At 34.5% G+C, this 13,967-nt stretch overlaps 1 protein-coding gene across 1 annotated transcript; it reads left to right on the top strand.

Moving 5' to 3' along the window:
- Positions 1-4,516: 4,516 nt before the first annotated feature.
- LOC144419864 (uncharacterized) lies at positions 4,517-13,563 on the top strand. Its single transcript, XM_078109977.1, has 16 exons — positions 4,517-4,708; positions 4,980-5,166; positions 5,835-5,976; positions 6,564-6,769; positions 7,304-7,502; positions 7,764-7,923; positions 8,103-8,206; positions 8,764-8,881; positions 9,080-9,257; positions 9,829-10,066; positions 10,493-10,653; positions 11,068-11,173; positions 11,265-11,392; positions 11,913-12,075; positions 12,516-12,607; positions 13,129-13,563. Exons 1-16 carry the CDS (start codon positions 4,591-4,593, stop codon positions 13,262-13,264), a joined length of 2,436 nt encoding a protein of 811 aa, XP_077966103.1. The 5' UTR covers positions 4,517-4,590; the 3' UTR covers positions 13,265-13,563.
- The last annotated feature ends 404 nt before the right edge of the window (positions 13,564-13,967 follow it).

The raw sequence follows: 13,967 nt of genomic DNA, 5'->3' as shown, positions 1-13,967 counted from the left end.
TTTTTGCTTCAGCACTCCGAATTGTAATGTTCCCCTACAACATTGTGATTATCAAAATGCGAAGCAAATTTGTATGCAAAAAATTGCGAACATTTTCTGTCGTCGCTATTCTTTTAACTTCAAACATGATTCTACATCCACGTTTCATTGGCTTTGAAATTACTATTTTATACATTTTGTTCCCCCTCTGGGTTAAAATTCTAGATACCTCCTGGTGCAACAATAATGTCGTCACGCTAATAACCGAATTGCGTAAGTCATTTTTGGCGATTTTGAGTTTTTTATAAAATAGGTATTTATGTAATGCTGCGCACCTGTCTGTTAACTCAGATTTTATTTTAAGAATTCCGAAACCCATAAAAATGAGGATTTAGTATGACATGCACATTTGTGCAATTGTTTCGTCATAATGAATTATCATTGTTACCGCAGGACTATTGTGACGTCACAAAGGTAAAACCTCAGCTGAGTATTTTTGAGTTTTTGCATCTCGGAATCTAGCTTAGCGCGTATTAATTTGAATTTATACTACAGTATAGGAAGACGTGCACTTGTGATATTTACTGTCCGAGTCCAATTCACCTTGGTTGGCTTTTGTATTGGGAGCATTGCTGTTTTATTCTTTATATTTAATCTTAGTCTTATTTCAGAACGTGTTCTATTGATGAAATATATATTTTTGAACATAAAAAATAATGTAATTGAAACTGATTAGCTATTTTGGGGATTAGACATTGTAGATACTGAGAATTGCATTCGTTTTTGGAATGTTTAGTTTTCAGGACCGGTGCATATAGTAAAGTTGCAAAATTGCGTATGTCCCCAAGTCATGGACACATTTCTGCTAAGTCACAGTGCGCCATTATGACGTCACTTAACTGCGTCATACAAATTAACTTAAATCCGGCTACGATCAAAAAATTGAACCATGGCAAATTATTGACTCTCAATGGCATAACATTATCATTAGGAAGTTTTTTACGTTTTTCTCAAAACTGCTAAAAATGACTTACGCAATTCGGTTGTTAGCGTGACGATGTGTTACTTGAAATATAAATTTTTTCATTTCGAAATCACGGTTTATTTTCCAAAATTAATTAGAATTCAGGTTAAGTGGGCATTGTACATTGTTTCGTTTGTCAAATAACGAGGTCAAAATGGCGTTTTAACTGGTAAAATTGAAAAAGGAAACGCAATTCCTATCGAGACTTTGTAATAATATACTCATGCCCAGCAGTTAAATCCGCTATATAAAGCAATGATGTAGAAGTAAATTGCCGTGAGACGGAAAATCGGATTTTAAACCTAATTCCCTTCATTATAGTGTGTGAATTTCAAAATATTATTAAAAAGTCAATACACAAGTTTAGGAGTTATGCTTACCGGTAGAAATCGAGGAAATCCTAATATGAATTGCTGACTGAAACAAATATTTTAAATAAATCACAGAGCTAGTCGTCAATAGTATCAACATGTGCGACATTAACTTAATTTCAATAGGCTTGGGAAAAGACCCCGGACTTGGGAATATGAATACCTTTGCTTTACCTAGCGAGTTCAGAATAATGCATCCGCAATAATACGCAAAAATAATCGACAGCTAAAGATCGGCATATGTATACTCGTATAATTACATCCTTATTAACAACATGTTACTTTATCGAATACGACCTGTATCTTACTGATGATTGCTTCTGTCTATAATAAAAAGGACAACAAATTATTCAACTGTTACTGTCACTGTTGTTATGCTTCTAGCGTTGTTTGACGTATAGTACGTGTCGTTTTGAAGTTAGAATCTTGGTTAATATGGTCGAATAGAGATATGGAATTTCTTTTCACATTCAATTGTCGCGATGCCAATGCACATGAAAACGAAGGACATTCATTAGGAAATATACACGTTTCAAAGACTTGTTTTAATATCCTAAGCATACACAAGTCAAACGCACACATTAGAGGTGACCATGCTGTTTTCGACTGAGTTTGAATAAAATATGCGTAATATCTTGCGCCCGAACGGTCGTCGATAATATATAGTCAAACACAAAAATGTATGAAAACTAAATTTTGAACTGAACCTCAGAGAGGGAACCTTCGCTTTAATACCCTAAAACACCAGCAATCAGATTTACTGACGGGTGGTTATATGACCATCCTAATAACCAGAAAACTCCAATTCGATTATTTCCGAAATATTTCGACACCCAATACAAGTGTACTTTTGCAATTGAACCGCTATTCCTTGGCGCACTTCATGAGGGGTATTTACATTTATATATATATATATAATCATAGCAAGTAATTTTTTTACTTGCATAAGACGAATCTAATAATTTTTCTTTCTTGGGTCTGAGCCGAAATTGGTTCGTATGTCGTGTCGAAATACATAAAACTGAATTATGTTGTGCTTCACTTTTCGTAGGTGAAATTCAGTTATCTCGGAGTTTGATTCGTAGATGCAATAGGAATAGGAAGTTAAATGTTAAACTACTGATGGTTCTCGTTATTCAGGTTGTGTACATTCCTCTGTTCAACTATAGTTGAATCGTTTATGATGAAAAAATGGGTCGTGTCGACTGATGCTATTGTTCGAAAAATGATGTTTGACTTTATATCCAACAGTTTGAAAACGTCAGCATTTGTCTGTAAGTTCCAGGCGCGTTGGTTAAATTTTGATGGAATCGGGAGGCGCGATTGCTGTTTACCGCCAGATGCTCAAACTAAGCCCAGCGCTGATGTATATATGCATATGCTGTAAAAAATTGGTAAGAATTTCTCAAGACGAAATATTCCGATTCTACTGAACCACTATATCCCTTAACTCTATGTGAATTCCATATATTAGCTTTGTTCTAAGCGATGATAAAACACACTTGATTATATGATAGAAAATTTTCAGGACAGGTTTATTTTATTTCTTATTCATTCTTAAACTAGAAAATAAATTTTGCTACCAAGGTGGTTAGATCTGGAAGTGAGTATATTATCAATTTACGAACTGATTGCATTTTCTGACTTAATCGTACTAATTATTAGCATATCCAAAGATGAATTGTGAAGGAAAAGTTTGGCCTCACACCATCAAATTTTCTGATTTGTAACCTCGCTTGTAAGCATTGTTGTGGCATTAGACAATAACACTAATATTGGCTATTAGTGAATTCGTGATCATGATTCAATTTGTGAAAGTTGAAGATTTACTTACGCATTCAAACCATATCGGTTTAGTCGCTATGTTTCTAAGCTTTCAGTCGACAGAAAGATGAATCTATTATTTGTGGAATGTATCTTGTTGCTGCTGTTAATATGTCATTATATATATGAATATGGTAATGCTTAATAAAATGTTGAATAATGTACATACTGATATATATATATATATATACTGATGAATCTTTTGTACAAAGCAACCGCAACTAATGCAAAAATGAGAGAATTGTGACAAACACAATAACAAATTAGTAGTTATCCAGTTAGAGTTAGGAATGTTTAAAAATTGAAAATCCAGCTCAATCTGCATTCCTAAACCTAACTGGACAATTAGTAATTTTTTCAGTGTGTCGGGGGAGGCTTTGTACAAAGATCCTGAGACTACTATGAGGACTAATTTCAATTGTTTTAAAATAGAGTTTGCTCAAAGCTTATATTAATCACATATGTTAGTGTATATTATGTTGGAAATCAACATGATCACAAATATGAAAAGTCAACGAACTCACAACATAAATCATTTTATAGCATATTGTTGTTTTACCTGATTTTGTATACGAGCACGAACAGGAAAACTTAATATTTTTATTTACAGGTATCGTCGTCTTACGAAGTCGGATGTCGATTCATACCGTCTTCCTGGAGTATTGTTTAATTAATATAACGTAAAGAGTAATTCATATCAGTTGGATATGTTACACATAAACCACCGATTGCAGATGTGGTTTTACTATTTGCAGTTAATTATAGTACGTAGTACGACGTGAAGAGATTGCAGGTATACAATCGTTTCAAGACAGAGACAAAAGCAAGTAGTTGAAGCAAGATTTCAAGCCATGTGTCCCAAAATTGTGTATATATATATATATACTCAGATATATTACACTATATATATGTTAGGTGTAAAGAAGAAAAAGATAAATTAATCATTTCAATAAAACCAAAATTGGTAAAACGCGTCTGATTCTCCAAGCATAACTAAAACAGTCAGTTGCACACTGTTCTCTTGATTTATAACCCACAAGCGCATTAGAATTTATACACGCGGTTAAAGTTGCTTTGTAACTTGGTTTTACCATCACTGTATTCGTTTTTATCGCTTCATGCTTTCAATAAAGACAACATAGAATATGAAACACTGTTTGCTATGCCGGATTCGAGATCAGACATGCGAGACTCGTTGATACGGTACCTTCGAAAATCACAAAATTTAAAATCGTCGGTACCTAGGTTCATTATTCATAATTCTCATTTTTCTTGTTCTTACTCTCTATTTATGTACGTCTGTTTATTTTATTACAAGATTTAATACGATTTTGAAACAACGGTAGAGAATAGGATTTAACGGTTCAAGGAGAATACGAGTGCTTTCGTAAAATGATGTTGTCCAAAGTCAAGTATTTAGTACTTGCTTTCATTACCTTATGTGTTGCTGATCCTGATACATACTCATCGAAAGGTGGTGTATATACAGATCTCAAAACTCATAAAGAAGGTAAGATTTATTTCAGATACAGTCTACGATATATAAAAAAAAAATGCAAAATAATCAATCGTAAAGAGAAAACAATGTTTGAAAGTTCTTAAAACGAATTTTGTAGCATGATGCTCAAATCTGAAATATATTCCCCGAATATGAAAGCCTCAAAAATGTGCTGCATTATATATTTGAAAAAGATTGCCTTCTGCTTCTTATCCAGCGTGGCAACGAATTATCTTGACTTTTCAAATAAAGTGTATATAAATTCTATTTTTATCCTGTTCAGGCAGAAATACAGAAACACTGAGCAGAGTCAAACGCGGAGACACCGCTACTCCGTTAACAGACGCCCAGATTGTTGTTGTGCTCGATAAACATAACACAGCTAGGCAATCTGTTGACCCTGCTGCAGCTAACTTAATACTGACAAGATGGGATAACGATTTATCATCACTGGCAGACAATCAAGTCGGGTTAGTATATCCAACGTATTTTTGCAATAAAAGCAACAACAAATTATTCCTCAACTTATTAAGATTTCTATTTTTGAAATTACTCCAACCTTTTTAAAAATGTTAAATAAATAAGAAGTATATTCCAAACTCTGCATCAGGACAACAAAATTAAAACCACGCAGAAGACAAACATGAGGTAGAAAACTAGGAAAATCTAAAAAAAAACGATAAAAAGAGGCGTACCTATGAGAAAAGAATTCTCTTGCTTTTACTGACGCCAAATCTACGAATTTATCGAAGTCAGTTTAAGCTGTTTTATCTCATCTTTTAGTCATCAGAGCTAGATCGCACAGATTATTTGATTCATTGACTTGTGATATATAGGAAAATTAGTTACATTCATCCGAGCATAAGTATTAATTTTTAATGCTTAACAACCTGCTAACGACAATATTCGTTAAGTAATACAAAAAAGAGTTTTCTTTTCAGGTTGCGACATTTTGGAACCACTTCAAGCAGTAATTTATTGTAATATTCTGTATTATATAATGATTTGAAGTGCGGCAGTTTGGAGTTTAATACCAACAATGTTTACTCCGTACAGGCACTGGTCGGCTTCGGTTCAGTAATAATATTTAAACATATGTTCATCTAATCTAAGGTATTTCTAATTTTTATGTTACCAGGCAATGCTCGCTTACCCCTATTCAGACACCAGACGGCTTTCCGTTCTCCAACATCTTCACAACATTTACCATGACGAGACGGAATTCTGTCCAAATTGATACGGCAATTGGGGCTGCACTCGATGAAATTACCACAACTCGAGTAAGCGAATGGAAAACGGTTAGAGTAGGCCAGATGCGAAAGCGTTACAACGTGAAGTGTACTGATGATAGAATCCCTAGTGAAATGTTAAAGGCTATCTATCGACACGCTAACATTTGTTTAATATTTGATGTTGTTTTTCCGTTTGACTAATATCAGCAAAATGAAAGCTACTCAATAATTCACTTTTTGCAAAATTGTGCATAATGGTCTCGAATTCAATGGTTTTATCATTTTTCAATATTCCAGTTCTAAAATTCAGCATTTCCCAATCCAGTACAGACTGTTGTATTGTATCTCTTAAAATTTGCAAAATATGTCACCTGGCGGTTTTTGTGAATCCATAAGTGATATACAGTATCATCGACTGTTCTCCGGTGGCAACAAAAACTACTTTCTACCTTTCTACGCGATGCTTAAACATTGCCTTGAATATGGGAGAATCTGTTATCCACTGCACGATAAATGGTATAAATGATTGCACACCGTGTCAACCCAAAATGGATTATTTTAGAATTATTTTCCCGCCATTGCAGTCCGGATTATTCGCTGCATGGTTTTCATCTCTTCTATTTTTTCCATTCAAGCAAGCTGATTTTGATTATGATACTCTGTCGTGTAACTCCGGTGGGACTGACTGTGCATCATATGTGGCGATGATAAAGGACTCCAGCCACATGGTTGGTTGCTCAATTCACTCCTGTGATGATACTACTCTCGGCACCGATCCTTTTGCGGATGAAGACGGTGCATTTCTTTTCGTTTGTATTTACGGGGATATTGGCGAATTGTAGTAAGTATCACGGAATTTTGTAATCAGTAAATCCACATGTAGTCGACGTCTCGGGATCTTTCACCAATTTGAGCAGCCTTATGTAAAATAGTGAAACACGACAGACTATTTCTATTAATGTTTTGAGCTTCACTATTATGCATTTAGTATCAGTATACTAACTTAATTTTTTCATATTCGATTACTATTGTTTTTCAACTACTGCACCGTTTGCTACTTTTATGCAATTCCAGCATTGATTGAAACTCAACAAGATTGTCATTGCCGAATGACTCGTACGATTATATAAAGATTACATAACTTTTTAATTCGTGTATTTACCGTGAATAGTAGAGTGAGGAAAGAAGTCTAGCAGCTATCAATGAGACAATGTACTTTGCTATTGATAATTGACTGCAGCGGCTTATACCAACAGTACAAACTGGTCGTTGACTGTTTAGTAATTTGTTCTTTTTTCTCTTAAACCAAGTGAAATGTCCGACTGGTGGACTTACCAGATTCACTTATCAATTCTTATTTTATTTGAACTTACAGCTCATCAACCAACGTTTTTACACAGCCATACGTCGAAGGAGGATCATGCGAAGAATGCCTGACAGATTTTCCATTCTGTGATTCTTTTTATTCCCTTTGCTCTGAGGTTCCATCTGTCCTTCCTAATCGACTTGAGATTTTTGTTGAACCAGGACCACAATCAAATCCTGCCGGAGAGCCATTCAGCATTCAACCCTCGGTAAATTTGGTCTTGAAAACTAAACTAGAAAGTTGTCACCACGAATATAATTTGTGAATTTATTGACACAGGCAAACTTTTATGAATAACAGGAATACCAAAATAACGGCTTATGACTTGAAAATTAATAATTTCAAGAAAATTTGATTGCTTTGAACAAAATAATTAAACTATGCGTTTGCATGAAATTGTAGCAAACAACTGAAGTGTTACACAAATGTTTCATATCAAATCTCATTTTAAACTCAATCAATCATTCAGGTAATTTTGCTTGATTCGGAAGGAAATCTCTTTACGTCTTTCGCATACCCATCGTGTCCTTGGTACATAACCGTTTCCATTTCTGGAAGCACCAACTTGAATGCCGAACTATTTGGTCGATGCGAGGTTCCAGTGATAGACGGATACGCAAACTTCACAGGTATATATATATCATCTATTTTTCTTGTAAAATATTATTCGAAAAATATATATATATATATAAAATATATTTGTAAATAAAGTATAATAAAAGTGATTTGATGGGTTAGCAATTTCGACCCACAGTATCTGTCAATACACAAATGTTTTTTTTTCGTGTAATTGCGGTCATATTTACAGGACTTGGGATCAGCAAATTCGGTGATTATCAGCTATCATTTTACGTCAGTTATCCGGATGATATTGTTGGTGAAGAATTTGAAGTCGGAAGCGCAGATATTACCGTAAGTATATCGACATGTATGATTAGTTCTAAATGTTTGCTTGTTCAATTTAAGGGACAGGTCTCTCAACCATTGAAATAGCTGAGCTTGGAATTGCGCGGGGAAACCATGCCAGGTGTTATCGAAACTATTTTAAATCAATATTTGTACGTTTAAAAGATTGAGGAAGATTATAAAAATTTGAATCACAATTGCTGTTAATTGAAAACAATTTGACAAACAATTCGGATTTGTCATTGGGCGTGTGTATATATATTTCGGGACCATTAATAAAAAGGAGGAATAGCACAATTGCCGTTTGTTGGATATTTTACAAAAATTATAGAAAAATTTGACAGACGAGTTTTGTTGAATTTACATATATATGTATTTTTGGCCTTATCTTGTATTTTTTTCTGCATAAATCTAGATTACATGAATGCATGTTTGTTTCTGGTACATGAATTGCGCCGATGCCAGTGGAAAGATCTATTTCGTTCCGCTAACGAAAAAATTCTCTCGAGACTTATATAAATACTGATTTATAAATTTTCTAAATATTTTTATTCTTGTATCAGATTGGTTTGCCTTCAGCAACATTTGGTGTTTGTGACGTGGAAGAAGGCGATAAGAAATTTGAAAGAACATATGAATGGAAACCTAGCTGTTCTGCTGTTTGTATTGGTGAATGCGACGGTATGTATTCTCAACTTGAGTGTCATCTTGAATAATATACTCATTTGCTAATCTATCGAATCGGTTGTTTAAAAAGAGCAGTATTTGAAAATACTATAAAAGTAAAAGTTTCAAAATCGATGAGCTGTCATTTGGTGCCTTCATTTTTAGTGACGACACGTTTAAAACCAGACGCTTTTATTGAAAATATTCACTTAGGTCTCAACGACCCGGTATGTGTCGATCTTGAAAATTGTGGAGTAAATGCAAAATGTGTTGGCGGCGAATGTGTTTGCAATGATCCCAACGAGTATGAAAACCATCCACTTGATTTTGACTATCTCGACGATACATTACAGCCCGAGCTTTTCTGCATGCCAGATTATATGGAAATGAGGTGTGGTACAAGAGAGTAAAATGCATTTTTCGATAGAATTTTTCAAGCCATGGTCACAAATTTCTCCTCAAAGGGGTAAATGATAAAAAAAAGGTTTCAAAACCACGGATATGCCAAGATACAAAATTAATATGATTTCGTGAATTTCTGGGATATAAGCGACGAAAAGATTGAAATGAGACATCAGAACAAAAAATAGATTTGTATACTCTTTGGTATATTTTGGTCCTAAACCACTGTATAATGTTTCGTATAAATTATAGTTTGAAATTATAAATTACAGTTAAAAGATTGTTGCATTTCACCCTGATAATCAAAGATTAGAATAATTATGACACTATAATAAATTTAGTTTAAAATTATAAAGTACAGCCTAAAAATTATTGCATTTAATCCTGATATTTGGATACACATGGCAGGGTTCCGATCCAAATGAGAATGTACAAATTGTCCCCCTAGAGTACCTTTTAAGAACGAAATCATATAGTGTAGTTCATAAATGGTATTTTGCGATAGCTAGTTTGTTATATTATCAATACACACGTAATGAGTTTTTATTTATTTTTTCAAGATTGGATAAATGTGGTCTTAACGCAATACATTACAAGCTCAGTGATCTGTATATGTTCGGGCCGAATGACAAAGAAGGCGATATAGAGCAGGAAAAATATCTTGATCGCCAAATTTTTCCGTTTATCCAAGCATGCGAGTTCAATGATTGCAGAGGCCGCGTCGTAGCAGATTCTACTGGCCTGAAATACAGTTTCATGATTCAGCGTAATTTCATGGATTGTGGTGGCAGTGTTGTGGTAAGAAATAATATTTATATATAAAGAAATATTTCGGCATTTTTTTACTGATGATATTGTAATTTATCTTTAACATTTTGGCAAGAAAAGAAGCTGCAATGTTTTAAGGGTACTCCCGAAGTATGTAAACCAAGATGGCGGACACCGGAAAGTAGTATGTGTACCAGGTTAGGGTTAGGCCATAATTTTATTAGGATTAGGCCATATGTTCTATTACGAGTTCGGGGGCTAGCCAAGTGACTCCAGTAGTATTTGTACCTGATTATGGTTTAACCCTAACCTGGTACACATACTACGTTCCGATGTCCGCCGTCTTGGTTCACATACTTCGGGAGTACCGCTTCAAGTGAGATCTTTCCGGTTTCGTCCTAAGTAACATTCGTCGCGATTTTGATTTGGCTATTAATTTTTCATGTTTGTTCATAGTACAATGACTCACACATTACCTACCATCATACTATACAAGGAATGGGCGGTTACAGCAATGGTGTAATTACAAGACGACAGCCGATAGAGATGGATTTCAGCTGCACTTATGTCCGTAAACTCTCTTCAACTATTGGCATGTTTGCCAGTCCATTTATCAGGTTAGACACGTGACTGCTCGGATAAATCCGTCGAAAACTATAAATAAATTTTTTAAATAATAAATGATGTATGATATTTTTATTATATCAGAGCACAAGCCGCAAGAAATGCTCTAACTGTTCGTAATATATTGGTAACTAGTTTGAAATAAAGGGACATGCAATATGAACCGTTAGAAGCTCATTGAAAGTGAGCAATTTCATCCCCTAGACTAGAGGCTAACTGATTACCTTGGTTAAAAACCTTGGATAATGATTAACGCCGTTAGCTTTGGCTAAGGCTGAACTAGGGCTCTAGGTAATGATTTTCTGCATTTTGGGCCTGAGTATCTCAAACGGAAGAGTATATAGCGAAGCGATATAAAGAATAAGATTTATTCCAACGCCATCAGCGAAAAATTTACATTTTTCCAGGACCGTAAGACTTACAATTGACTCCGAAGGGGCTTTTGACTTGAGCTTTGGGTTATGGCTGGATGCGAATTACATGCAAAACATTGTGGAACCACCCATGATACAGGTTGGCATATGTAAAAATGAATATATACTGAATTGTGCTGTTTTATTATTAATAAATAATATTTTACTATTCCACAATTATTGTTGCCTAGATACCTGATCCCATATATATAGGCATTTTTGTTCGAAACGAGAACGTGTTACTTCTTGCTGATACTTGTTATGCAACTCTTACTGATGACCCGGATGATACTACTAGGAAGGATTTAATACTGAACGGGTATATTGTATTACAATTAATGACTGTTCTACAGATAAGTACTATCTACAGATTTAGTGTTGATTTGTCCAAACCAATTTTTAATTACAAACCAATTAAAATGCGTTTGGAGAATACAGTAAATAAAAAATCGGTAACTTCGAGTTTCCAAAATGAATACCAAATAATGCGAACTGCGAATTTTTATTTCGAATAGTTACAAAAATAAATGGAGTTTCTGAAATGAATACCTATCAAATACGACATGGGAATTATTAACTTAAATTGTTACAAAATTTTTCGTCCACTGAAAATCTGCCCCGTTTTATGTCGACTACACAGCAATCAGCAAATTACCCTATTACGGCCGAAACATATGACTTTTTGTAAGCCTGACAGTTTAAGGTATTGTTTTAATTAAATGCACTCCGAGAGTTTCATCGTATTTGAGACTAACAAAAATAGGTATGACGTATCTCATTTTTGCTAACGAATAGGAATTGAAACTTAGTAATCAGTATTCAGCTTTAATATTTTCCAGTCATGCAGCTGACGAATCTGTGACGGTGACGGAAAATGGGGAATCCAATGAAGCGAAGTTTAATTTTGAATCATTTGCGTTTGTTTCCCACCCGGACGATACTACACTGTACATTCATTGCAAAACGATAATATGTGCACAAAACGAGGAACCGTGTACATTGGTGAGTAATTGAGTAGTGAAGTTCATTTCTTCATCGGTTCAAACATCAGATTTCATGGATATTTCCTTGTATGTTGTACTGTGAGTCTGTGACTTAAAAGCTGGAGGATTAGTATCCCTGCTCGAGCGTTTACCAGGCAACTACTATTCATATAAATATGCATGTATCTCATGTTAGCACGGAAAAGTTTACATCTCATATTTTGATTATTATTACTGTATCGTCCGCATAGACTACAAGTCTGAATTCCTTGTTGTTTTTTAACAGTTTTTATGAGCAAAATTACATTATATGTGCCAGTAGTTGAGCACATATTCAAATAACTAAGCAAGCAAACTGACGAGAGATTCCTTTTTGGAATTGTAAATTGTCATATAGACGAAGGTGTTCATAATATGGAAATAATGAAATTAATAGTAAAAATAATATTATTTGCTCAGAGTGCGGCACGAAAAAGGAGGGACGTTTCGGGCGAGTCTGGTTCTGTTGAAGCGGATGTGTCAATAGGACCAATAACAGTAGTACCTTCAGAGTGAGTAATACTAATTGGTACATACCATAACACTTGAATTATAATTCCTTTAATATGTCAGCAATGTCACCCAATCCATAGGAAACTGGTCAAGCACCAGGTTCAAATGGGCGCATGCTAATAAGAATAGGAACTAGTATATATATATATATATATAATATAATTATTTTGTAACTTTTTTTCTGAATTAAATAGCACATGTAATTGAATACTAAATGACACTAAATCACAAATAAATTTTGCATGTCTTATTCAAAATGTATTGGAAAGGTGATTCTAATTTGTAATGATGTATATATTTATCTTCATAATTAATCAGTAAGTTTCAATGATATACAAAATGATTGAAAATATATTACATATTCTAACCTGAAAAATACATGACGCTCAAACTCCAGCATTCTGCACGACCATATATTAACTATATGGATCTCTTCTAGTATTATCTCTTGAATGTATTACAAATTTATTCAAAATTTTGATATTTTTTACCAATCAACTCATTGTATTTTTCCTTGTAGATCACGGAGGAAAAGAGATATTCTTTATGAACGATACGCCGCCTCATTTTCTTCTCAGTTTTCGACCCAAGAAGTAGCAAACCCTCCGTTTCGGAGGACGACCGGCGTGGGTCAAGTTTCATTAAGTTATGATTAGAACATCTGTTCTACGATTTCAAACAATCTGATATATTGAACATTTTATATATATTTCAAATGTATCGCGTAGCATGGCCCAGAACACAAGAAGTATCATAGCCTCCGGTCTCTGATGCTAGTGCAATGGGACGAAGAAGGTGAACGCACTTGATGGTTTGGTTACCTTATATAAATATGCTTGTACGCTTATATGAAAGTTTATGATAAACATAGTCCAGAGAAAAATGTCTAAATGTAATCCAATTAAGAAGTATGATTCTATTTTGTATTCAGCAATAAAGCATAATAAACAGTTTTGCTGCCGGCATTCATTTTGGAGTAAACAAAAAACATTTTCGCGATCTGGTAAATTAATTCCTAGAAATTCAGCGTATTTGTTGACAAGTTCAGGACAGGTTACTATATCTTAGTAAACTATCTTGTGATAGTTGAACAGCCATCCAATAGTAATAGGTAAGGTAAGTACAGTATCTATCAACAGAGAAACGGATAAGAACGCATGGTCACACCCAACCGCTTTTGGGGGCTCTCGAATTGAGTCAACGAAGATTCACTCCTTCAGCTCGCATTTTTCATGTAGGCCTATCAGTGGCGTATCTAGGGTATGGCAGCCATGGCTCGTGCCGTTTGTTCCGTCACTTAGCGCAATTGACGTAGATGTCATAATTCAACATGAATGAACTTAAAATCATATGGTACTG

This window comes from Styela clava, chromosome 1, assembly GCF_964204865.1.
Source record: "Styela clava chromosome 1, kaStyClav1.hap1.2, whole genome shotgun sequence".
NCBI lineage: Eukaryota > Metazoa > Chordata > Ascidiacea > Stolidobranchia > Styelidae > Styela > Styela clava.
This window is presented reverse-complemented; position numbering and strand designations above follow the sequence as displayed.